This window comes from Budorcas taxicolor, chromosome 3, assembly GCF_023091745.1.
Source record: "Budorcas taxicolor isolate Tak-1 chromosome 3, Takin1.1, whole genome shotgun sequence".
Taxonomy (NCBI): domain Eukaryota; kingdom Metazoa; phylum Chordata; class Mammalia; order Artiodactyla; family Bovidae; genus Budorcas; species Budorcas taxicolor.
Window position 1 is genome coordinate 86219307 of NC_068912.1, and position 26232 is coordinate 86245538.

Genomic DNA, 26232 nt, shown 5'->3' on the forward strand with positions numbered 1-26232 from the left:
AAGCACATCCTTCAAGTTATAGCTCTGATCTGCCTCCTTCTGTGGCCTTCCTTAGACGAGGACTTGCTTCCGGCCTGTTGAGATGGCCTGGGTCAAAGTGGTGCCAAATGGTGGATAAGAGTTAGAAGTTGGGCCCTGGGGCAGCCACTGACCTAGGCCAGAAAGGCCCTCAGGCTTGGTAGCACTGAGCAAGCTTATCCTGCTTCTCCCTCAGACTGGTCCCTGGGAAGTCAGCAGGGCAGGTAAATTCCTGATTGACAAATAGGGTTCTATGGAGAAGCAATTCCTCTGGTTTACCTAAGGAAACACTACCTTGGCCTTGGACACCTGGGCTAAGAAGAATGTGACCAAAATAAACTAAACCTGGAAGGCAGGTTTCAGAGAAGGCAATGGCACCCAACTCTGGTACTCTTGCCTGGAAAATCCCATGGATGGAGGAGCCTGGTAGGCTGCAGTCCATGGGGTCACTAGAGTCGGGCACGACTGAGTGACTTCACTTTCACTTTTCACTTTCATGCATTGGAGAAGGAAATGGCAACGCACTCCAGTGTTCCTGCCTGGAGAATCCCAGGGACAGGGGAGCCTGGTGGGCTGCCATCTATGGGGTCGCACAGAGTCGGACACGACTGAAGCGACTTAGCAGCAGCAGGAAGGCAGGTTTGGGGAACAAATGTGGAAATGTTTTCTGTCTTTTATGTGCCTCTTTACCTTAAATCCCCTCTTGGGCATTTATTCCCAAGCCCCATCTTGGGATAATGGTGGGTGTGATCTTTTCTTGAAAACTGATTGTCAGCTTTTGATTGACAAGTGATCCCAGCCTTAACACAATTGATGAGCATTTTGCAGAGTGTGTATAGGAAGAACCTTTTTTTAAATGTGCATATCTATTATAAATTTTTGCTTTGCCATTGCCATCCATGGACACAGGAGCCTGGCGGGCACAGTCTGTGGGGTCGCAAAGAGTCGGACATGACTGAGCGATTAACACACACACACATTACCATAAAGTTTTTGTATAGCAATCTGTATAGCTGTAGACCAGCAACTTAGAGCAGTCATATATATTGCTTGCTGATCTCTTAATTCCAAATGCATTTTAAACACCCTGCATTTGTACTCTTTTCCCCTCCTGATTACTGTTTTATATATTTTACATCTAATTGCTTGTGTATCTCTACACTGCTTTTTGTGGATGCAAGTGATTTTACTACCTTGTGAAAGTCCCTCGGTAGTGTCCGGCTCTTTGCAACCCCATGGACTATACAGTCCAGGGAATTCTCCAGGCCAGAATACCAGAGCGGGTAGCCTTTCCTTTCTCCAGGGGATCTTCCCAACCCAGGGATCGAACGCAGGTCTCCCGCTTTGGGTTCTTTACCAGCTGAGCTACCAGGGAAGCCCCATTATGAACGTCTTCTACTACCTTCGTCTTTTAACCTGCTCACTGGTTCAGGGTCGGATAGACTCCTGCCTTTACTCTGTTTGCCTTTACCATGCTTTATCGTTTCTATTTGTTGTCTTTTTATTCTGCCTACAGAAGTTCCCTTAGGATTTGTTGTAAAACTAGTTTGGTGCTGAATTCTTTTAAATTTTCCTTTCAATTTCTCCATTAAATCTGAACATGAGCCTCTCTGAGTATTCCTGGTTGCAAGTTTTCCCCTTTCATCACCTTAAATATGACAGGCCCCTCCCTTCTGACCTGCAGTTTCTGCTGAAAATCATCTGATGATTTTATGGGAATTTCCTTGTATTTTATTTGTTGCTCTTAATATTCCCTTTTCATCTTTTTTTTTTTTTTCATTTTGATTATGATGTGTGTGTGTTCCTCCTTGAGTTAATCCTGTATAGGACTCTCTGGAATTTCTGGACTTGTTGACTGTTTGCTTTCCCAGGCTAGGGATTATTTTCAGTTATTATCTTTCACATATTTTCTGAGGGTCTTTCTCTCTTCTGTTATCCTTATGGGACCCCTATAATGCGAATATTATAGTTGATGTTGTCCCAGAGGTCTCTTAAACTGCTCTCATTTCATTTTTTTCCCCTTTATTCTGTTCCATAGCAGTGATTTGCACCACTCTGTCTTACAGCTCACTGATCCATTCTTTTGCATCGTCTGGCCAACTATTGATTCCTTATAGTGTATTTTTCATGTCAGTTATTATATTCTTCAACTCTGCTTTTTTGTTCTTTATATTTTCTAAGTGTTTTTTAAACTTCTAAGTTCTCACTCTGAATGTGAGACTGTGCATACATTCTCTTCCCGAGTTCTTTGATCACCTTTACGCTCATTACTCTGAACTTTTTTCAGGTACACTGCCTATCTCTACATCATTTAGTTCTAATGTGATTTTAGCTTGTTCTTTTGTCCCATATGTATTCCCCTGCCACCACATTAGTTTTTATATGTATGTGGTAGGTTTGTTATGCTTTTCAATCATGGAGATGTGACCCTCTGTAAGAGATGTCCTATGCATCTGAGCAGAGCCCTCCCCTCTCATCACCCAAGGGTCAGGGACAAATTGGTCCCAGGATAGGGTGTGGTGTACACGGTGGTTAACATGGGGCTTATATAAAATATAGTTGTAACTGTCTATCTATTTAAGATGATAACTTCACTTGCAAACAAATCTTTCTCTCCTCCCCCATTATCTGGTAATGTCACAACTTACATCTGTTTATATTGTGTATCCATTAATCAATATTTTATACTAGAATGAAAAATGATTTACCACCACTATAATAGTAATACAGAATTGTTTTTGTCTATATATCTACATTTATCAATGAGTTTCATAATTTCTTTTTTTTTTTTTTAATTTTACTTTATTTTACTTTACAATACTGTATTGGTTTTGCCATACATTGACATGAATCCACCACGGGTGTACATGCGATCCCAAACATGAACCCCCCTCCCACCTCCCTCCCCACAGCATCCCTGTGGGTCATCCCCGTGCACCAGCCCCAAGCATGCTGTATCCTGCATCGGACATAGACTGGTGATTCGATTCTTACATGATAGTATACATGTTTCAATGCCATTCTCCCAAATCATCCCACCTTCTCCCTCTCCCTCTGAGTCCAGAAGTCCACTATACACATCTGTGTCTTTTTTGCTGTCTTGCATACAGGGTCATCATTGCCATCTTTCTAAATTCCATATATATGTGTTAGTATACTGTATTGGTGTTTTTCTTTCTGGCTTACTTCACTCTCTATAATCGGCTCCAGTTTCATCCATCTCATTAGAACTGATTCAAATGTATTCTTTTTAACGGCTGAGTAATACTCCATTGTGTATATGTACCACAGATATGTATCCATTCATCTGCTGATGGACATCTAGGTTGTTCCATGTCCTGGCTATTATAAACAGTGCTGCGATGAACATTGGGGTACAAGTGTCTCTTTAATTTCTTATGCTCTTATATTGTTTAATATCCTTCAGCTTTTATCTGTGAAAGTCTTTTGTTTCCTCTTCATTTTTGAAGGACAGCTTTGTCAGATATAGTATTCTTGGCTAGCAGGTTTTTTCCCTCTGCAGCATTTTAAATATATCATCACACTCCCTTCTAGAGGGCAAGATGAAAAATCTGCTTATAGTTTTATGGGGCTTCCCTTGTACATAACAAATCACTTTATGTTTCAAAATTCTGTTTAACCTTTTAGTAATTTGATTATAATGTGTCTTGGTGTGGGTCTTATTTTATTTGGTATCCTTTAGGATTCATGGACCTGAATGGCTGTTTCTTTTCCCAGGTTTGTGAAGTTTCCAGCTATTATTTCTTTGGATAAACTTCCCCTTTCTTTCTCCTCCTATGCTGCTCCACTGTTTAGTTGCTCAGTCATGTCAGACTCTTTATGACCCCATAGACTGTAGCCCACCAGGCACCTCTGTCCATGGGGATTCTCCAGGCAAGAACACTGGTGTGGGTTTCCATACCCTCCTCCAGTGGATCTCCCCGACCCAGTAATCGAACCAGGGTCTTCTGCATTGCAGGCAGATTCTTTGCCAACTGACATGCCAGGGAAGTCCCCTCCTCCTCCTGGGACTCTCTGAACTTTCTGTAAGTCCTTTAAGCTATCTTTTTTCCCTTTTTACCCTCCTCTGATTTCCAACAGCCAGTCTTTTTGGTTTGTCAATGCTTTCTTCAGCTTGATTTATTGTTTCAAAGCCCATTAAAGTTTTTCAGTTCAGCTACTGTATTCTTCACTGCTGTGATTTCTGCTTAGTACTTTTTAAAATTTTCTGTGTGAAATTCTCACTTTGTTCATGCATTCCTCTTCAGTCCTTGGTGAGCATCTTTGTGACCATTATTCTGAATTCCCTGCCAGGTAAATCACCAATCTCCATTTTATTTGGATCAGTTTCTGGAAACTTGTTCATTTGGAACATACTTCCTTCTTTGCTTTTCTTGACCCTCTGTTGGTTTCTGCACATCAGATAAAACACCCACCTCTCCCAGGCTTCATCGACTTTCCGTGTATAGTATGAGATAAACCTCACCAATTATTCTGGCCAGAGATTCTGAGTGCCTCTCAGACTATTGTGCTTGTCCAAACTTTCATCTTTGTTCTTATAGCCCCCCAGGAAAATAAAGTATGTCAAGTCCTCAGTGCCTCAAGAAAAGGTGACAAGTCAGTAGGTCAAATAACAGTTAGAAAAGTAGGGGCACTAAATGAGTAAACCAAGTCCTTCTCTAAGTGAGACATCAGAAGCTGGAGTTTATCACTCACTTGCCCTACAACGAACTTGGGTGAAGAACTGTGGCAAACTTCTGCACCCTCATTCAGACCAACCACTCTTTCAAATGGTTGCTTTGGCTGTATTGCTCCCAGTTTCAGCTTCAGTTTCAGTTCAGTCACTTAGTCATGTCCAACTCTTTGCGACCCTCTGAATCGCAGCACGCCAGGCCTGCCTGTTCATCACCAACTCCCGGAGTTCACTCAAACTCACGTCCATCGAGTCAGTGATGCCATCCAGCCATCTCATCCTCTATCGTCCCCTTTTCCTCCTGCCCCCAATCCCTCCCAGCATCAGAGTCTTTTCCAATGAGTCAACTCTTCGCATGAGGTGGCCAAAGTATTGGAGTTTCAGCTTTAGCATCATCCCTTTCAAAGAACACCCAGGGCTGATCTTTAGAATGGACTGGTTGGATCTCCTTGCAGTCCAAGGGACTCTCAAGAGTCTTCTCCAACACCACAGTTCAAAAGCATCAATTCTTCGGTGCTCAGCTTTCTTCATAGTACAACTCTCACATCCTTACATGACCACTGGAAAAACCATAGCCTTGACTAGACGGACCTTTGTTGGCAAAGTAATGCCTCTGCTTTTCAATACACTATCCAGGGTCTTAGCAAATGTTGTATAATGTTAGGTTTCATAGGTGGGTTAAAAGCAGTCCCTTGGGTAGCAGCTGGAAAGTAGGGGTCTTGATGTGAAGTTCAACTCCCTCTAGGGAGAAGCTGGGAGTTTGATTTTATCACTGTTGCAGGCAGGGGAGGGTAGGAGCTGCAGAAAGTGCCTGCATCCCTGTTTAAACTCCTAGTAGACTGGTCATTGCCTGTCCTGTGGGCTCTCAGAGACAGGCAAGTTAGAAAGACCCTCAGGCAGCAACCGTAAGTCAGAGCACCAGTATGCAGTTTAAGCCCTCTAGTGTTGCTGAGAGCTGGGTCTTTTGGAGTGAGCGGAGGAGTGCGATGGGCAAAGCATGCAGGGCCATTCAGAATTGTTGCCTTTTCTGTTAACCCTGGGGGACTAATGCAGGTCAGGCCCCATCTCCTCCCAAAGAAAGGCAAGTTAGACCTTTAGATAGCCAGCTGGAAAAGTGAGGACATTGACTGTATAGTTCAGCTCTTTCTGGGGAGAAGCTGGAGGCTTGGATTTTCACTGGAGCAAGCCAGTGAGAAACCACAGGAAATGCCCACATGCCGCTTTAAGCTCTGAAGCATAATTACCTACCCCAATATCCCCCAGATAATACCCATTAGCACCAGGTGGCTTCCCTGGTGGCTCAGTCAAGAATCTGCCTGCAATGTGGGAGACCTGGATTCGATCCCTGGAAGATCCCCTGGAGAAGGGAATGGCTACCCACTCGAGTATTCTTGCCTGGAGAATTCCATGGACAGAGGAGTATGGTGGGGTATCGTCCATGAGGCTGCGAAGAGCCGGACATGACTGAGCGACTAACACTTAACATTAGCTCCCAGATGCAGGCTGGTTAGAAGGCAAATCCTCAGACAGCAGTTGGGAAAGTCAGTGACATAAGCAGTCAAACCCCTTCCAGGATGCAGGTGGGACCTGAGTAGTATTGCCTGCTCACTCAGCACCTAGCCAAGGGGAAGGAGCTGGGCAAGTGCTGCACAAGTTTAAAACTACCTTATAGTTCCTTGAGGTCTTGGGGAACAAGCAAAGACCAGACCCCATCAGCTCCCAGAGGATTAGAAGCCAGTCCTTCAGGTGGTAGCCATAAAAATTGGGATGCTAGATGTGTGGTCCAAACCCTTCACTCAAGTTGAAGCTGGTGGTTGACAGTTCCCTCCCAAATGCCAATTGTATGGCATGCTATTGATGATGAAGTTCATGGAAAGCGTGGCTCAGCCATTTCCACCTGTTTCAATGTGGGTATTTTCTTAGTCACCCAGTGTGTAGTAGGAGTCTCTAGTTTTGTGAAGTTTATTGAATCTACGGGTGGAGGGTTGTTTGCCTATTTAGATACTCCTTCCAACACACCCTGCCCTGATCTCCTCAGAGCATCTTGAGAGTGGATTTCTAAAGAAAACATTCTGTCCAGCATCAGCAATTCTAGTTCAGTTAGTGCATATTTACTGACTCTGGAAAATACTATGCCAAGTGTTGTGGGGCAAACAGAAATGAACCAGATATGGCCAAAGGCCTCAAGTAACTTAGTGTAGTAGAACAGACACATTTTTTAAAAAAGGGAGACTGCATTAAGGTCACTAGGAAAACGGCTTTGAAAGTTATAGAAAAAATAGATCTCTCATTTTATCTTGGAATTTCTGAGTTGAAACGAGACAAGTGATCTAATTTACAACTTTTAACCACTTATTGATAACAAGTTGTTGCAGCCTAGGTGGGTAAGGGAATGGAGCACGTCACCATGAAAACTAGTCAGTTTAAGGATCCAACCATAGCTCTATACCTGAACATGTCACTGTGTGCAGGGTGATGCCTGGAAGTTTCACTTCATTTTATTTTTGTTATCCCCTATAATCTGGAACCTCAGAGAGCTGTAGAGTATGTACACAAACCTAGATATCTAGAGTGAAGATATCTAAAGTGAAGTCGCTCAGTCGTGTCCGACTCTTTGCGACCCCGTGGACTATAGCCTACCAGGCTCCTCCATCCATGGGATTCTCCAGGCAAGAATACTGGAGTGGGTTGTCATTTCCTTCTCCAGAGGATCTTCCCATTCCAGGGATCGAACCCTGGTCTCCTGCATTGCAGGCAGACGCTTTAACCTCTGAACCACCAGGAAAGCCAGAGATATCTAGAGTAGAGCTGTCCAATAGGATTTTCTTTGATAACAGAAATGTTCTTAATCTGCACTGTCCCTCAGGCACATGGCATTCTAGATAAGGAGTGGAGGGGGGAGAACTAGGGAAAGCTTGCCCTTTCTTTTACTAGGCACCCATCACTATTATTCACATCTCTTTGGCCAGAATGTAGTTAAATGGCCCACCCAGTTTTACAAAGTAATCTGCTGTGCTGTGCTGAGTCACATCCGACTCTTTGTGACCTCACAGACTGCAGCCCTCCACAGGCTCCTCTGTCCATAGAATTTCCCAGGCAAGAAGACTGGAGTGGGTTGCCACTTCCTTCTCCAGAAGATCTTCCCGATCCAGGATCGAACCTGAACTCCTGCAATAGCAGGCAGATTCTTTACCCCTGCCCCACCTGGAAAGCCCCACAAAGGAATCTGGCAAGTAGTTAATCCATACCTCCTTCCCATGCATCCCCTATGGTAAATGTAACAAGCTAAAGTATGGGGTTCTGTGACTAAAGAAAGAAGAGAAGAATGAATATTAAAGGACAGCATCAGATTTTGCAAAAAAAGAAAATTCTAGAGTCCATGATAATGCAAATTGGGGACATAAATGATACATCAAAAATCACTTTTACACATCTCACTCACCAAAAAAATTCAAATGAAAAACAAAATTAGAATGAATGCAATTATTTTTTCTTTACCATTCGAAATATTTAAGTTTCTATTTAGCAGCAAATAAATGTGCACTTGTACCCACTAAAAATACATATCAGACACAGAATCAGAAAGTTTATTTACTTAAAACATCTGACAACCATCATATTGGACAATCATTTATTTAAAATAATATCCTAAATACTTACAAAAATAAATCCAGTATCACTTCTATTTTTTAAGTGTCAAAGTCTTTGCCATAGAAAATAGAAAGAACCTTTTATAAACTAAAAATTACATTTAAGATACATCAAGTTTAGTAACTGCACACTATTTTCTTTTATGGTTGTGCTTTACAAATTTACTTCTTTGCAATGTACAGATTCACAATATGAATGTATGCATAAAACCACATGCATACATTTTTACATAGGAATGTTATTCACTAAATACACATACAGAGAACCTAACACAGATAATATTGTGGCCTAAAAGGCATTCCATAGGGCCAGAGGTGTAGAAACAGGTATAGAAGTATTATTTGACGTTCAACTTAGCACTCCAGTTATCAAAGATGATGACCTCTTAGCAAGGGATTCTCAGTTTAATGTTTCTAGACAAGACATTAATTCTTAATGTATCTTAAATCATTAGTTCAACAGTCTTCTTCATTGAAAAAATACAATGAACTTGAAATATTTTGTATTACATTAAGTTAAGCAGAGGATAAACATCATTGTCATATGTATACACACTTTTATTTTAAAAAGATACAGGAATTATTAATCTTAGAGAAAATGCTGAAAATTAAAGATCATTCCCAAAGTGGTTTTACTTTATAGTCACTGGGACATTCAGTTGCTTATCAAATAGATAAATGCTGAATTTCTCTTCCCTGGTAAATGCACTCAAGCCTCACAACACAAACATGTATAAATCATGGTTCAAGATGAATATTTATAATGCTTTACCACCCACAGGGTGTCAATCTCACTATATTAACCAGATGTGGAGAAGACTCTCACTTCTGATCAGTACCTGAATTTCCATATGATAATCATAATAATACAGAACTTTAAATTATGTTAGTAATTTATTAGTATAAATACATATTGAGCATGTTAAATTCTATCAACTAGAAAAGTGATAAATCACAAAATTTGCTTTCTCTCTATTTAGGAAAAAGAATCTAGCCTCATATCCTTATTTAGAAATTGCATGAATTATTTAGAAATTTCAAATATAATAACTGGAAAATTATAAGCAATTGGACTGTGAAAATTCTAATTTATTGAAATTGATGTTTTACAACCGATTTCATTAAAAGGGAGCTTGAAGAGCTTCTGAAATTTCAGTTACAGCAAGTAGTAAACACTAAAGGAGCAGATGTCTTACATTGACCAAATGTACCAAAATGCTATAATACTTGGAAAATTTTAATTAGCATGCTAAAATAGTTTCATTTCACTAAAAGTCACAGGCAAGCAGAGACTATAAAAATATAGCAAAATGCAACCAAAGAACATAATTGCACCAGTAAAGAACACCAAAATCTAAGAGGTAGTCAAAAGAAGTAACCCTGATAAAACAAAATATCCTGGCAGATGCTCCCTAATCTCAGAGACCCAAATAGAGTATTAAATTCTTACATTTTCAGTGATTAGAAACATTTACTGGTATAGAATCTAAAAACCAAGTATCTGAGTAATACTGTAAATGGAACAATACTCGTATTTTCAAAAAAAAAAAAAAAAGGCTAAGAGGCTAAGAATAAAATCTTTAACAGAGGTCTATAAACCTACTAAGTCTGGCCTACTGCTGGTTTCTGCGAAGTTTTACTGAAATACAACCACACCTATTTTATTTACATATTGTGTCTGGTGGCTGCTTTTATACTTTCAGCTGAGATGAGTATTTGCAATAGATCATATGGCCCACAAAATCTAAAACATTTACTGAAATATCGACTATCTGTCCCTTTATGGAAAGTTTGCTGACCCCTGGTCTAGACATGTGCTGATCGGTAGTGTAACTGTTGAACAGCTCTGGAAAAATTAACTGTGAATGTCACAACACAAGGTATTCAATTGAAAGGAATGTAAGATGCTGGTTACATCACAATTCAATTCCTTTTCATATCTGATATTGTCCTAACATTTTCCTTTTTTTTTAATTTTTGTATTCTAACATCGAGTATTTCCAGGTTTTTATAAAAAGATTAAGTTTTCTACTGTCCAATGGAGGTTTCTGCATTTTATATCTGCACTGTCCAATACTGTAGCCACTAGCCACATGTGGCTGTTGAACACTTGAAATGCGGCTAGTGCAACCAAGGACCTGAATTTTTAATTGTAATCAATTTGCCATATCGTGGCTTTTGGTTACATTATTGGACAGCACAGATTTTACTCAAACTAAAATTCCAAAGTGTGACTCTTAAAAATGACTAAAAATAAGGGAGTAACACCTTTGAGAAAAAGAGCTTTGGGCAGAAATGAACTGAATACCATAAACTCAGCCCAAGACAGGTTTCTTAATTAGTAAACAAGGTAAAACTTATTCCAAATTGGCCCTTCGCTGTACACTCTCTTTCCAGTGACGAGGTAAGCTACTAACTCATCTTTTTTTTTTTTAGTAGAAGCCCTCTTAATTTTTTGCTTAAAAACAATAATAATTTTATGCTTAAAAGCAATAATTGTAATCTTCATTAATTATATTAAAAATAGTGTGGACATTTCACACCAAGTATACTTTTCAGCTTGCTTCCTGTCAGAAAGCCATCTCTTAAGTCAAAAGTCCATTCCCTTAACATTTCAACCATGTTATATACAAGGCTTTGTTTATAGTAGGTACATATGAGAACTATGACCTTGTCTAAATCTGCAACATTTCCAAATAGTCACTTCTACTATGGAGAAGTTGTTGCAATATAGTCAAATCTTCCAAATGTTATTTTTCCATTACATGATAAAATATACCCATTCAATGACAGAATGAGAGGTCAGAGGTAAAATCTGTGTATTTTTAGTCAAAAAATATAACTCTTGTATAGTTCTCCATGTGCCTACCTGTTCACTATTTTTACATGGACCAGAACAGTAGTTTTAAATTGCATATAACTGATTACACATTGCAAATTAATTACTGCTACAACTGAGAACTTTAAAATATACAAAGTCAATTTGAAATAATATAATACTTTCCAAAGACAAATGTTTGAAATTTTACCTTATTATATCTTCCAATTACTCACATGTGCTCCTCCAGATAGCTACTTCCAAATTCTGTTTCCATATTAATCTGGCAAAATTGCATATATTTTGATTTTTAAAAAGCTGCTATCCAGAAACATACACTTCTTTTCAACCTTGCAGTTAGTTGAAAGATGCAAAACATTTTAAGGACACTTCTGTTTATGTGTTCTTATGCAGTTTAATCAGTTGTCGCAGCAGGAACTTTAACAGAGAGACTTCTTCTGGTGCTGGTGATGTGCCGCTGCTGTGCTAGGAAAGACCGGGCAGGAGCGCAGGCCCCCGTGTCTTTGCAAGCACCACTGCTGCTCACAAGTCTAGATTCCATCCCCAGTTTCTGGAATGCTAGACTCTGAACAAAAAAAAACAAATAACATGACTATTTGTCTGCAAAGTGCTTTCCACCTATACAAAATCATTTAATCCTCAAAACAATCCTCTAAAGCTGATGTTTTCCTCACTTCTTATAGAGAAAAAAAAGAGTTCAGAAGCTAATCTGCACATGATAATACCCATTAAGATAGGAGAAAACCAGGGCATAAAACCCAGTTTCTCTATTTTAATCCATTACATTTGAAATCTTTAAAAACAATAGCTTAAAATAATGTTCTAGAATTAAGCTTAATTATAACAACAACAAAAAAAGTTCCAAGGCAAACATTCGTGTCAGGCCAATATTCCAGCCACTATGAGCAGACACAGCACAAGAGAATAGCTCAGATCAATGGTTCTTGAAGTGTGGCCCGTGGATTAACACCTGCACCACTGGGAATTTAAAAGTGCAAATTATACTTATGGATTCTACCCAGACTGACTAACTAAGAACCTCTGCAGGCAAGTCCAATAATGTATTTTAACAAGTCTTCTGATGCATGCTGAAATTTGAGAACCACAGAATACTTCAAATTTACTATGGTCCAGCTATAAATCTGTACATAACAAATTACCATAGTTGTGGGCTGTTGCGTTCCTTACTAAGGAAAGTCATTACTCCTCTCTCACTAGACCACACTCCACAGTTACAGCTTCACTAGTAACTAGTACATAGTGTTAGTGTAAGTGTTAGTCACTCAGCTGTGCCCGACTCTCTGCGACTCCATGGACTGCAGCCCACCAGGCTTCTCTGTCCATGAGATTTTCCAGGCAAGGACACTGGAGTGGGTTGTCATTTCCTTCTCCAAAGCATGAGAGTGAAAAGTGAAAGTGAAGTCACTCAGTCATGCCCAACTCTTCGTGATCCCATGGACTGCAGCCTACCAGGCTCCTCCATCCATGGAGAATACCCAAAACAACCATATACATCAAGAAATGCTACTCTTGAAAACATCCCACTAAGGATAATAAAATGCGTTTCAAATTGTTTTATACTGTCTTCTTTGTTAGGACAGACAGACAATTCTTAAGAGCAGTGTCTGGACTAAAACAAATAAATACAATAAAGGACATACTGAGATTGGCTTTACGGATATTAAATGCTGAGCACTAGTAACACTTAATTTTGCATTATACAGATATTTGTATTTCCACAGAAACCCTTTATGAATAACATATTAACTGCTTTAGCTCAAATGAGGCAATTTTTAAAATGTTTATGAATTGCACGAATGCTTCATGTACATTAATTTAAAGGTTAGCAAGTAATGAAACCAATTTAGTGGTTTTGAAAAAGTCAGAATCAACTAAGGATGTGAAAATAAAATGTGAAGTAAATTTGTATTATGACCAGTTTTGTTTTGTTTTTAAATAAAAGAGACAAAATACCTGAGTGCAACCCACAGAGTCAGATTAACTTTGTTCAGTTATGCAGAAACATGAGCATGAACTAATTCGTACATGTTCTCATTTGTACTAACTCCTTCCATGGTTCATGGTCAAGACGTTTGATAACACGGTTCAAGACAGCTAATCACTGGCTAAATTTCAACTCACCTTATTATACCAGGCAGAAACAATGAGTTTTTCTTCATAATCACGGAATTTTGCTACTTTACATTCACTCTGGAAAAAGATATGAGGACTATTTAAAATCCCAGGAATAAACCCTAACTGCTAAAAATGGATACTTTTTCATTATGCTCATGATCAGGAGAATGTGAAGAATGTGCTGGGAGGCACATAGAGCAGACAAAATGTAAAGCTGAACCATGGGGAGTATATGCCCAACCCCTTTAGCAGAGAGTAAGACTGACTAATAAACCTAGGAACTTTACCGGGAGAACAGATACTGAACAACAACAACAGGAACTGAGCCATGCTCTCTGGAGAAAAAGTAACCGCTGGCTTCAGTGACAAAACAGAGCTGCACCTGTGGAGGAGTCAAAACTAAGGAGAAAAGGGATGTGGGGAAAAATAGCCCGAAAAGTCTTTTAAATTTTCCTGTAAAGCTTCAGCATCAATTGTTCTGTCTCGGTCCTTGCTGGCTGTATACTCGGCTGGCTGTGGCCCTATCTGTCTGCCACCCTAGAGACTGACATCCATTTCTTAATTATTCTAGTATGGCGGGTTTTGTAATCTTGTTGAGCATCAGATATAGTTGACTCACATAAACTGTTATAATCTAAACATCTGAATGCTCCTACAGATGCTCATGAAACAAAAAGCGTACAGGAAACAAAGGCGGTAAGATGCTCTTCTGGATCACATGCACTCGAGGACTGCCCAAGGAGAATGCAGACAGAATAACCTCTGCAATAAATACTAGCTTTCTCCCTTTACTTCTGCAGTGTGTATATAGATATGCAGCCATAAATTAAAAGTCCATATGCAGGGTCTTAACTGAAGATTTCCTCAGAGCCCTGTATTAGAGGCATGGTTTTATCATCACAGCTGTTAGGGAGCTGCATGTCAAGCAACGACACTGGTGTACTCAGCTCATGGGCTTTCACTGGGAAGTGAATAATGAGAGCAACTTAAGAGTTCAGCAATCATTCAGTTCAAGTCCCATTATTTTACAGATGAACAGACTGACGATTAGAGAGGAAGGTGATAACTTCAACATACATTAACACTAAAGCTGTAACCTTGGCCTCTGATTGATGTGATACTGAATGCTGCGGGTACAGAGATATAAGATACATCCCCTGTCCTCAAGACACTCTAACACATGTCATAAAGAAAAATGCTATTATGGAATGAATTCATGAGTTCAAAGTACATGGAGTCACTAAGGAGAGATCCCTAACTGTGCCTAAGATATATATGGAAAGCTTTATAAAAGAGGAGATATTGAAACTGGATCCTGAAGAATGAATAGTATTTCTCCCAAGAGATGCCTCTATCTAGTGCTTTTTACAATGCCTGACATGGCCTGGACAAGCATTTATAGCAACTGCCACCATAACACTGGTATACATGCTATATACTAAAGTCTTCAAGTCTTTAAATAGTTTTACCACACTCTATCTAGCTCAGAAATAATATGAAGAAAATGATAAATGAATACACTTCCCTAAAACATAACCTTCCTAGTTGACTTACAGGGAGAAGAAAAGGGAAGAAGAATCTGGTTAACTGAGTACAGTACCTTTTAAAAAAGATGAGCTTTGTTTCTTTTTTTAAAAAAAGAACTCTCATCCACGCTTTGATTTTAAAAGGAGCATGATAGCAGAACTCTACTAGAAAGAAGGACTAGCTATATGACTGGCTGTTACAGACAGAGAGACATACAATGCAGCGGGGCACATGAGCTTGGAAAGGCCCATCTTGTGGGCTAGTGAGACGCTCTGTCATAACCATACTGAGTGCTAAAATGTGCCACTCTTCTAAGTTCTTGTGAAACTTGATCATTAATGGAAAATGCTGACAGCAGTTAATTATCAGGATTATGCAGAATTAAGAGGGGATGCATGCATATGGAAATTTTACCTCCAGAATCTCAATTCTTCTCTCTTTCTCTGCCAACTGCTTCCTAAGTAGCATTATTTCAGCTGATGCTGGATTTAATTTGGGATCTAAAGTTTTTATTACCTGTTTAAAGGAAAACAAAACAAAACAAATCTTTTATGTTTACTTTGTCAAATACTGAAATATGAACAGTCTATAAAATCAGTGTAAATAAAGTGGAACATTATCCAGAAAGTGATCCAAGAGTTAACTGTAGAATAATAAAAATAACATTCTAAAGAAATTCAATATTAAAAATGTGAAGATACACATCCCCAAATCAAATTTCCTTTCTTCAAGACACAGTACTCAGAAATAGTTACTTAGCTTTATAAAGCTTTAGCACTGAAGCCTTGAAATAACCCTTTTAAACATTTATCTGACTTATATCAGATAAATTAAAATTTTTTTAAGTTTAATTAAAATTAATTCAATAATTATACAATCTGCTGAATATACACGGTTAAGAGTAATAGAAATTTATTAGTTTACTAGGTGTTTTCCTACTGTGGTGGAAAGCCAACTCAGAAATATCAGGTGCAAATTACAAGCAAAAACAAGTTTCCAATAATAAGGTCATTTGTTTGATCTAATTACAAAACTATTTTAAAGGATTTAAAATTTACTGAAACTCCAATACTTTGGCCACCTGATGCGAAGAACTGACTCACTGGAAAAGACCCTGACGCTGGGAAAGACTGAAGGCAGGAGAAGGGGACAACAGAGGATGAGATGGTTGGATGGCATCACTGACTTGATGGACATGAGTTTGAGCAAGCTCCAGGAGTTGGTGATAGACAGTGAAGCCTGGTGTGCTGCAGTCCACGGGGTTGCAAAGAACTGGACACGACTAAGCGACTGAACTGAAAATTTAATGAATTCAGAAAATTTCATCTATGTTTAGAGAAGTTAAGGAAAAAAAGACTAGAAGGTAATAATCCCTAAAAATTACTGTGGTTCATTCAAAACAATTTACTGAGCATGAAATGTGGCAGGCACTACAGCAGATGGGACTATAACAGTTCACCAGAGTTAGGGGACACTCCCATAGAAGTTCACATTATAAAAGCAGACATATTAGTGTTTAAATCACAATTTAATTACAAAGAACACATAACAGTTTGTTGCCTCTAAGTGCTAAAAGTATGGTTGTGACTTTTTTTTATTTTCTGAGTTTTCTATTATACACACATGGTACTACTTTAATCTCTGCCCTGAAGTAGCATAAGGGTAAAAAATAAAATCATATTTACCAAAAAAGCAGCTGTTTTTTAAATGACAATATTTGATGATGGCAAGAACATGGGATTCATTGTCATTGCTTCGTCTAAGTAGTTATAATAGTTTTGGAATATCATTTCAAGCATCTTAACAATGTTCTTATACTTTGACCTAAAAATTTTATTTGATAGATAAACCTACGAATGAGATTAAGACAATAAACCAAAATAAGGGGGAAAACTTTCTATATAAATATGCTGCCTGTAGCCTTATTTTTAGGAGAAAAAAAAAAAAAGACATGGAAACAAAATTTTTCCAACAACAGGACATCGACTAGGTAAACTATGCTATATCCACTCAACTGACAGAATACTACCCAGCGAGTCTTTTATTTTGTAGTCTGCTTCATATACAAAGTGTCTTCTTTGCTGCTGCATTCCCAGTACTTAGCATAACATTAAATATTAAGTTATATCTATATAACATGAGAACATTTAGTTTAAAAATACAAATCATATGATCACAAATCATATGTGATATGATCATACAAACCAAGTGTGTGTTTGTATTATGGTAAACAATCACAGCATTGAAAAAAATGCACTGTTAAGAAAATATACCAAAAGGTTATGAGCAGTTGTCTCTGGGAACCTTACAATGTATTTTCACCGAAAGCGTTTATACTTTTGTAACAGAGATGGTGAACTGTGACAGTCTGCCTGGCTGTTTCATAAGCCTGCCTCCCTAGAAGTTGGGAGCAGCCACGTGCCTGAGTTCTGCCCAGTGAAATGAGAGGGAAGTGGTTTACACCTGATCCACTGCGTATCTGCCATGCAATCTTGGCTGTCTTCCCCAATCCACAGTTGGACAATGTCCAGTGATTCTGAGAACTCCATAGTGAAGAAGGCTGAACCTCCGTCAGCTTGGGACTCTGCATGATTGCACGGAGCAGAGCCCCTTCCACACTGGTCAAGAAGTAAACTCCTACCTTGTTAAGCCTTGAGGTCATGGGGTTTACCTGTTGCTGCAGGTACAATAACATTCTTTGAAAATACTTACAGTTAATGAAGAAAATATATTCAAGGAAGTAAAAGATTTTATGAAAATAGTACTTACAAATATTTAAGAAAAAGTATGAAATAAGGGAAAGAATAGTCTGGCAGACAGTAGACCACTCTTTAGTTGTCTAATACAGACAATGCTAAAACAAGTTAAACATATTTTCAAAGCTCAATTTTCATAAAGGCAAATGTTAATTGTAAGAGCTAAAGATTACGTTACTTACAGTAGTCATTTTCTCCAGTGAGGTTACTACAACATTTAAACTGTCCCTATGAAGTCATGTGCAGTTATTGCACCTGTTTCTATTTACTGAATAAAAGAAGAGAATTTTATGCAGAGCCTAAAAGCCTATGGATTTACTTTTTGCTTTAAGATATAATCATTTATTAATTACTTAAATCATTGAAAATAATCAATGATTTTTACTTGCAACGTATTTATCTTTCCCTTGCAAATAGGGACCTGACTGGCCAGGTAGGGTGGTAAGGAGCAAAGCACTGTGACAAAGATCCATGAAGCGGGGGTATGGACCCCATTAGAACCCGAGTCACAAAGACTAAAATGCTGGAAGACAAGCCACTCACATTTCTTGCTTTCTCTAAGTACATTTTGTATCTTTCCTCCATTGCTTTCATATCTTCATCTTTCTTCTGAAGAGCAGCTTCAAGCTCATGGATCTTTTGTACTATTGTTGAAAAAAAGAGAGACATGACCAATTTGAAATACTCCCTCCTCACATAAAAAGAGTACATGTATTTTCTAAAGACTGATAAAGAAAACTTAAAAGAGAAACCTTTTATTCCTTCTTTATAGTGAATTCTCTAAAACTTCTGAACTATACCTAAGACATCCCTGTTCATTTTGTATTTTTTCTTAAAAATATCAATAATCTGCATTACCAACCTATTTTTCTCCTTTCTAGCAAGTATTTCAATGAGCAAATACAGCTTATAATTTAAGCACAACCATCACAAAATAAAATGTTCTTTCTACATATCTGAAGTTCATTTTAATCTGATTACAAATTTTATTTATACTTCCATATTACTAATTCTATTATACTTTACAATGTTTGATACTCCTATATATCCTTCAGTTCATTTATGGATTTACTTTTTGCTTTAAGATATAATCATTTATTAATTACTTAAATCATTGAAAATTATCAATGATTTTTACTTGCAACGTATTTATCTTTGCATTGCCCAAAGACTTAAACACACAATTCTAGCATCCTTCAACTAAAAAGGCAAGTCTTTAGATAAAGTCTGATTCGGGTTTTTACAAATACCCACCATTCTGGTTTACATCTGGCTGGAGGTCTTCAATGAGCTCTTGTTTCTTCTGTAGTTCTTCATGGACCTCTGTTAGTTTTTCCCTAAGTAATGCAAAGAGCATGGAGGTTTGGAGCCAGAGAGACCTAAGAATGAAAACTGCTTTCTGCCATATAACATTTGTGGACTATGGACAAGTCACTTTCTGATTCATAATTTCCTTATCTGTGAAATGGTAATAATACCTGGCAAGTATTCTAAGGGTTGGTTGTGAGGATGTAAACTGCCTGACACATGGTGAACAGCAAATATTTTAGTTTTCTTCCCCCCAGCCACCCTAACTTTCCTAATTTTTACAGGTTAAACACCCCACACTGCCTGGCAGGCTATAATGGGGTTGCAAAGAGTTGGACATGACTGAGAGACTAACACTTTCACTTTTCCTTTCCATATAATCTAGTTATGACAGTTGTCTATTTTGTAAATTCTCAAACGACACTAGCAATTGAAGAATATAGCAGTTTGGGATCATGAGCAGGCAGGTTGAATCTTTTACCATGTGTTTCTTTTCACATTTTGGTGACAGTGCTAAACATTCAATTGCATCAGGGTTTTTACTTTTTATAAACAAAATCAGAAAAGGGTATTAATAACCTTTTAAACTAAAATCCTTCTCCTCTCACATTTGAAATGAAGTATCAGTTTTACTTACATATGAGCTTCCAACTTCTGCTTTAGTTTGCTGGACTATAAAAATTAGAAAAAGTTGCTGTAAGATAACTATTGTGACAAAGGTAAGTTTTCCAGACATCAAAATCTCTTTACTTCCTTTTGAAGATGGATTATATAAAATAATAATGTTTTTAAAACTTTTATTTCTAATAACATACTTTCAAAACATAAAATTTTAGGTATATTTTTACTTTAAAGAAGACAGGAAAGAGAACAGAAAATTAAATTAGGAATCGTACAAGAGTAGAAAGAAAAATGCTTCGTATTTCTAAATACAATGAAAGTAAAATTTGAACTTGAAGAAAAATAGCAAATGCAAGCTGAATATGATATACTGAGGAGTATCAAACATTTAAACATCTAAAGAATTATCCATCTAAAATATAAAATTTAAGATTTTAGACCTTCACTGAAGAACAGACTTAAAAAACTGTATCATCTCTATAATAAAACCTTACCATTAAATGCAAGCACTTCTAATAATAACATCAAAATGAAGCAACTGGATTTTGTTAAAAAAAATTTTTGTTAACAGAGAATTTTCTGTTTAAAAGAACAGGAATTTAAGTGGCAACAGTAGTTCTGTATCATCTACCAAATAGATTGAAAAGTTTAAAATATATAACTGAAATGTATTTTTGATACCAATAATTTTTGTTTGTTTATTTTTGGCTGAACCACACAGCATGCAGAGTCTTAATTTCCTCACCAGGAACTGAACCTATGCCCTTTGCAGTGGAAACATGGAGTCTTAACCACGGGACCACCAGGAAAGCTCTCCAATAAATTTTTTACAGTGATAAATTTAAAATTTATCAGCGATCCAAAATGTACTACCCCAAAATGATCCCATTTTAAAAATATTCTCTACTGTGGTTGAACAAAATTTGTATTAGAGAGGTACAATACCGTATACATGCACATATGAGATGCTGCCATGCATGAGACGATTTCTATTTTCCAAGCCCCCAGGGAAGAAAGAGAAAATCATACAAAGCATATAAAAGACAGAAAGGAAACTCAACCCTTTCAATCTTCCTTTTCATCTTATTTACTCTCACTCCATAGTTTTCTCTCCCATGAATACAGGTATGTCACTTAACATTCTATCCAATCAAAATCTAACACACCCTTCCTTTTTGTTGTTGTTCTTTTAGTTAAATACATTCTCCCTCAATAATTACTTCTTTTGCTCTCCGCTCAGAAATCAAACTAGGGAAACACTGCTATGTCTACTCACTTACACTGTTTGATCTCTTTTAGGTTCTCTTATCTCTATACCCTCACAATCATTGACCATATTAGAAATGGCAAGGCCATGAGTCTGCATGAAAGGAGGGAAGAATTAAGGGGCAATGTACTTCAAGACTGCTTTAAGATTTCTGTCCTTTGGAGGCTGGTGTGATCTACTATTTCCTGAGATCCTGTGATCTAGTATTTCCTAACTCTTTTGGTAGAAATACTTCCTCGCTCTCTCTTTTCCTCAATTTTGACTGCTAATTACTCTTATTAGGGTTTTTCTCAGGCCAGTCCTGTTTGGATCCCAGCACTACTGTGAAGGTTCAATTGTAGCATGCTATCTATCAGGAATTACATGAATCTAAGGGGTAGCTGTTGAAGAACAGCAGATACAAATCACTTTCCAACCCATATTACTGATTTATAGGCTCCAAACTGGCAAAGTCACTGCATCTGTTATGCAGATATATACGGTATTTAAGGGCACCCCCCAGTGATAAGGGTAGCATTTTCAAATATAAGATTAATTTGGGCATCAGGACCAATTAGAGAGAGTCCATCCACAACGGAAGTATCATAATTTTTAAGTTACTTACACTTTCACCTTCAGACTTGGAGCCTTGTTCTTGTAAAGACTTCTGGAGGTCCTCAATCTGCTGCTGCAACTCTCGGATTCGCTCTTTGCTCAGCCTATTATAAGATGGGTTACATGTGTTTATTTGTACTGAAAGTCAAAGCAGTTAAGGATTCGTACATGTGTGCTAAATTGCTTCAATCGTGTCCAACTCTTTGTGACCCTATGGACTACAGTCTGCCAGGCTCCTCTGTCCATTGGGATTCTCCAGGCAAAAAAACTGGAGAGTGTTGCCATGCTCCCCGCCAGGTGATCTTCCCTACCTAGGGATCAATCCCACTTCTCCTGCATTGCAGGTGGATTCTTTATATGCTGAGCCTCCAGGGAAGCCAGATGCATTTATGCAATTTAACTTGGAGAGTATGCATTTAATAGCAACAACCAAAGCTGAACAACTACCTGTGGCTAGATATAATATATGGTACAGTAAACTACTTTCAAGGAAATATCCTTTTAAAAGATATTTTTCTCCTAAAAGCATATATGCCCACATTTAAAAGTTTAAGGTACCTTAATGAGTTAGTGGAAAAAGCATAACATTTCTGCAGTGAACTCACTGGAATAAATATTAGAAAACTAGCTCAGTTTTCCTTCAGTTGTATTTTTAATGAGTGGAAACTAGGTTTCTGTTTGTTTCAGATTTCCTAGGGTATTGCAAGAAAAGGAAGGCCACCATTTTCCAACCATTTCTTCATAACGTTAAAGAGACTGGCACTAGCAACGAGTGTAGCTTTTTAGCTTGGCAAAATCTCATTCTTTATAACCCTTTATAACCCTGCTTTATAACCCTGATCGTTACCTCTACTGAAGTTACCAGCAAGACAGTATTTGTCTTTCTCTTCATATATATGTATACGACAAAACATCCCCTGCTCACTATAATACTATATATTTCCACTGTTATATATATTATATAATAATTACCTATTCACATGTCTACCTTCCTATATTAAAAGCTAAAACTTAGCATTTCCAGTGCTGATACTGAATTATATAAATTAGCAATATTTAATGGTCTCTTTGGGTTTCTCTTATGGCTCAGCTGGTAAAGAATCTGCGTGCAATGCCGGAGACCTGGGTTCGATCCCTGGGTTGGGAAGATCCCCTGGAGTAGGGAAAGGCTACCCACTCCAGTATTCTGGCCTGGAGAATTCCATGGACTGCATAGCACATGGGGTCACAAAGAGTTGGACAGGATTGAGCGAATTTCACTTTCAATAGTCTCTTCAAGAAGCTAAAATGCTATTTTTCTTTTAGCTACAATTGATATAACAGTACACATACAGGTTGACAGACAAGGTTCAAGTCTCTAAAATTCCTAGTGATCTCGCAGATCCAATAAAGGTATGTCAAACAAATCCAAATACTTTCACTGCCAGTATGCTATTTATAAGAGGCACAATAGCAATAGTGGTAACAGCACAGACTCTGATGTCTGATTGACAGAAGGTTCAAAGGCAGGATCCAGAACTCACTAGCTGTGTGATTTGGGCAAGTTTCTTAATGTGCTTGCACCCTCAGTTTCCTTGTTCATAAAGTGAGATTATCACAGTTACTACTTCATAGAGTTATTGTAAGAATTTCATGAGTTAATATCAAAAAGAGCTTAGCAGCTCACTAGTAAGCACCACATGTTGGTGTTGTAGTATAGTCACTATGTCGTGTCTGACTCTTCGCAACCCCACGAAATGTGGCCCTGCCAGGCTCCTCTGTTCATGAGATTTCCCAGTCAAGAATACTGGAGTGGGTAGCCATTCCTTCTCCAAGAGATCTTCCTGACCCAAGGTTCGAATCCACATCTCCCACACTGGCAGATGGGTTCTTTACTAATGAGCCACCAGGAAAGCCCAAGTACCACCTAAACATAATTTTTAAAAAATATTTATAAATTTTAAGCACCTCACTGGTATCAAATAAGTACACCATTTGTTTTAAACTCATTACCTGTAATCTTCATTACAACCTGCAAATAGGTGCCATCTCCAATTTATATCTGGGATACTAAGTGTGAATTTAAGTAAATGCCCAGTTAAGTAAAGGTGGCATTCAAATTTGATTCCACAATCTATGTACCATCTGTGCACTGGACTCCAGTTGAAAACCAGATTGCACTTTTAAGTTTTCTGTCATTTGTGAAGACAGATGAATGAAATTCAAGAACAAGCAAACTGCTTAACAAAGTCTGCTAAAAATAATGGGTAGTGAGAGATGAAGAAAACAAAACCCGAAACTTGCACAAATCCTAATTATCTGAACTACAATGACATCTTCCGCCTTTGTGAGTCACGATTCTGCGGCCAGGTAATGAAATGGCTATGACTGTCGACCAGGAAGGAGCATCAGTCACCTCTGCTCGGTCTCCAGTTCATTCATCTTGCGGTGCTTCTGTTCCAGCTGCTCCTGAAGTTCCTCAATACGCTCATTCTCAGTACCTTCCTGCTGTAATCGAAGCATCTTATTTTCATGTTGCAGTCGAATGAACACCTCCCTGATGTTAAAAATCAAAATTTCTTTTTAAATTTTTTAAATATAAGAGTTTAAAAAATTCTTTAGCTTTTAAAAAAGAAAATTTCTATCTACTCAATGGCTGTCATTTTGAAATGTTACTAAAGTTTCTAAAAGTTTTCTTTTTAAAAAAAAGTACACTCTAACACTATGTCTCAAGAAACAAATAGTCAATTTTTAAAGGTACAAGATTATAGATCAATAAATGTTTATTATGCAACTCTCTAAGATATAATATGAATTATTTTATTTGATAATTTAGAAACTATTCACATTAAAGTAATATACAGCACATCCTTAAAAAACATGAAGAAAAAGCAATAGATTTAAGAAATTACAGTCTGCCTAAAATTTTTAAATATCCTTTTATGCTAATGACTGTCTTTAGAATTCTGTTTCTAGAAAACATTAAAGATATATATACATATTTTTTTTAAAAAATGCAAATGATAGGAATGGTGTTAAATTAAACATAATGCTCTACTACCTGCTGCCCCCCTAAATCCCATTACCCCAAAGCAACTAATTTCAATTAATCTCAATTTCTGTTCTGAATGCTAGCATGATAACTTTAAAAATATAGGCTCACAGGACTATTTTTAAATGATTAATATCACTGGATATTACTAACTAAAAAGTGCAAGTTAGTTTCCAGCCCAGCTTGTAAGGAACTCTATCTTAACAGCAAAAAACTGAACAAACTGAAAATCAACAATTTATAAAAACTATGCAAAATGAAAGAATTCAACTACAAAAGGCCAAATATGGTATGATTCCACAAATATGAAATGTCTGTAATAAGCAAATCCAGAGAGATAAAGAGTAGATTACCGGTTACCTGGAGCTGGCATTGGAGGGGAGGCAGGAATGGGTATCTTTTGGGGAGGATGAAAATGTTCTAGAATTAGATAGCAATGATGGTTGCACAACTTGTGACTACTAAAATGTACCAGACTGCATATTTGTAAATGCGTGAATTCTATCTCAGTAATAAATAAAGAGGAGGATGTAAAGTAATTAATAAGTAAAACTGTTGCCACAAAAAGGAAAAGAAGACCATAAAAATACCAGGTAAGTCAAATACCTAGAAGTAAAGACAGCAATAAAATACCAAAATAAATGTTGGGTCAAGAGGAACCTCTAAAATGTGTATTTTAACTCTGGCTTACTCGTCCTGCAATTGACAGATCATCTCCTACTTTGTTTCACTGCTGGGAATTTGAAAATTATGTATTTAAAACGTTTTCAAGAGTTTAGGAAAGGAAATTCCTGTCCATTAAATAACTGTCATTTTACAGTGATATCAAAGAGTTTAAGGATAGAAAAATGAGTTCTACACAATAAAGGCCATGTTACAAAAAACCAGAATATGTTATTCAGCTAGTAAGTGAAATTTTATTTTTCTGGTAAATTTTTAAACTGCTATAGTAGCAATAACAATATGATTTACGAAGTATAAGCAGATGAGGCAAAGTATTTTCAAGCTCTATGACTCATAAAGTGAAAAAGGCTTAGAAAATTATGAAAAGAATTCACATTTCTAATATTAAGTATGGGTTGTCAATTGATAAAAACAAATTTACCTATATTCCACTGGCATAATCTCAGCAGCAAGATTCTCATAACTTTTTGTAGCAGATGCATCTAAACAATATCAGCAACAAAAAATAGATTAATGTCTCAGTATCCACCATTAAAAAACCTTTTCTAAATGCAACAAAATCCACCTGCTTGGTTTAGGTGATCCTGTTGTACTTGTGAACATCGAAGCTCTTCATTTGTTTCTTTCAGAGTGTCACGCTGTTCTATTAGTCTCTAAAAAAGAATTATTTATATAAGCAAAATATTTAATTCTGCCCCAAAGCATCGTACTTTATACTTAAGATAATTTACCTTAATATGTTAATCTGATAATTGTTTCCTACTTAATTAAAAATAACGTTTTAGTTTTAGTGCTAAGGGGTAATTTTCTCTTGCATAAATCACATAAATAACAAGACTTTATACAACACAAAGCTTGTGATTTTCCCACTATATAGCTTATCTTTGAACCAAATGAATGTAATTATACAACAGAATACAAAAATGTAACTGTAGAGTAATAAAAGCATATGGACTTTGGAGGCAAACAAAGCATGGCTTGAATTCAGTTTTACAATATATTTCCAGTTGTATTATTTAAGGCAAGCTACTGACTCTTTGGCTTTAGATCTTTATCATCAAAATACAGATACTGATTCATAAGCCCCTAAAAGGTGTTCTGAGTAGTG

General features: G+C 37.4%; 1 protein-coding gene across 1 annotated transcript in view; it reads right to left on the reverse strand.

Annotated features, from left to right (window-relative positions):
* Positions 1–11594: 11594 nt before the first annotated feature.
* HOOK1 (hook microtubule tethering protein 1) overlaps positions 11595–26232 on the reverse strand; it is a 65918-nt gene continuing 51280 nt past the window's right edge. Inside the window, exons 13-22 of the mRNA XM_052637571.1 lie at positions 25690–25777; positions 25546–25606; positions 23805–23945; positions 21420–21513; positions 19565–19599; positions 18874–18956; positions 18163–18263; positions 15278–15379; positions 13343–13411; positions 11595–11765 (exon numbers count right to left, since the gene is read on the reverse strand). Of these exons, the coding sequence (XP_052493531.1) occupies positions 11595–11765; positions 13343–13411; positions 15278–15379; positions 18163–18263; positions 18874–18956; positions 19565–19599; positions 21420–21513; positions 23805–23945; positions 25546–25606; positions 25690–25777 (945 nt within the window). The remainder of the gene's footprint in view (positions 11766–13342; positions 13412–15277; positions 15380–18162; positions 18264–18873; positions 18957–19564; positions 19600–21419; positions 21514–23804; positions 23946–25545; positions 25607–25689; positions 25778–26232) is intronic.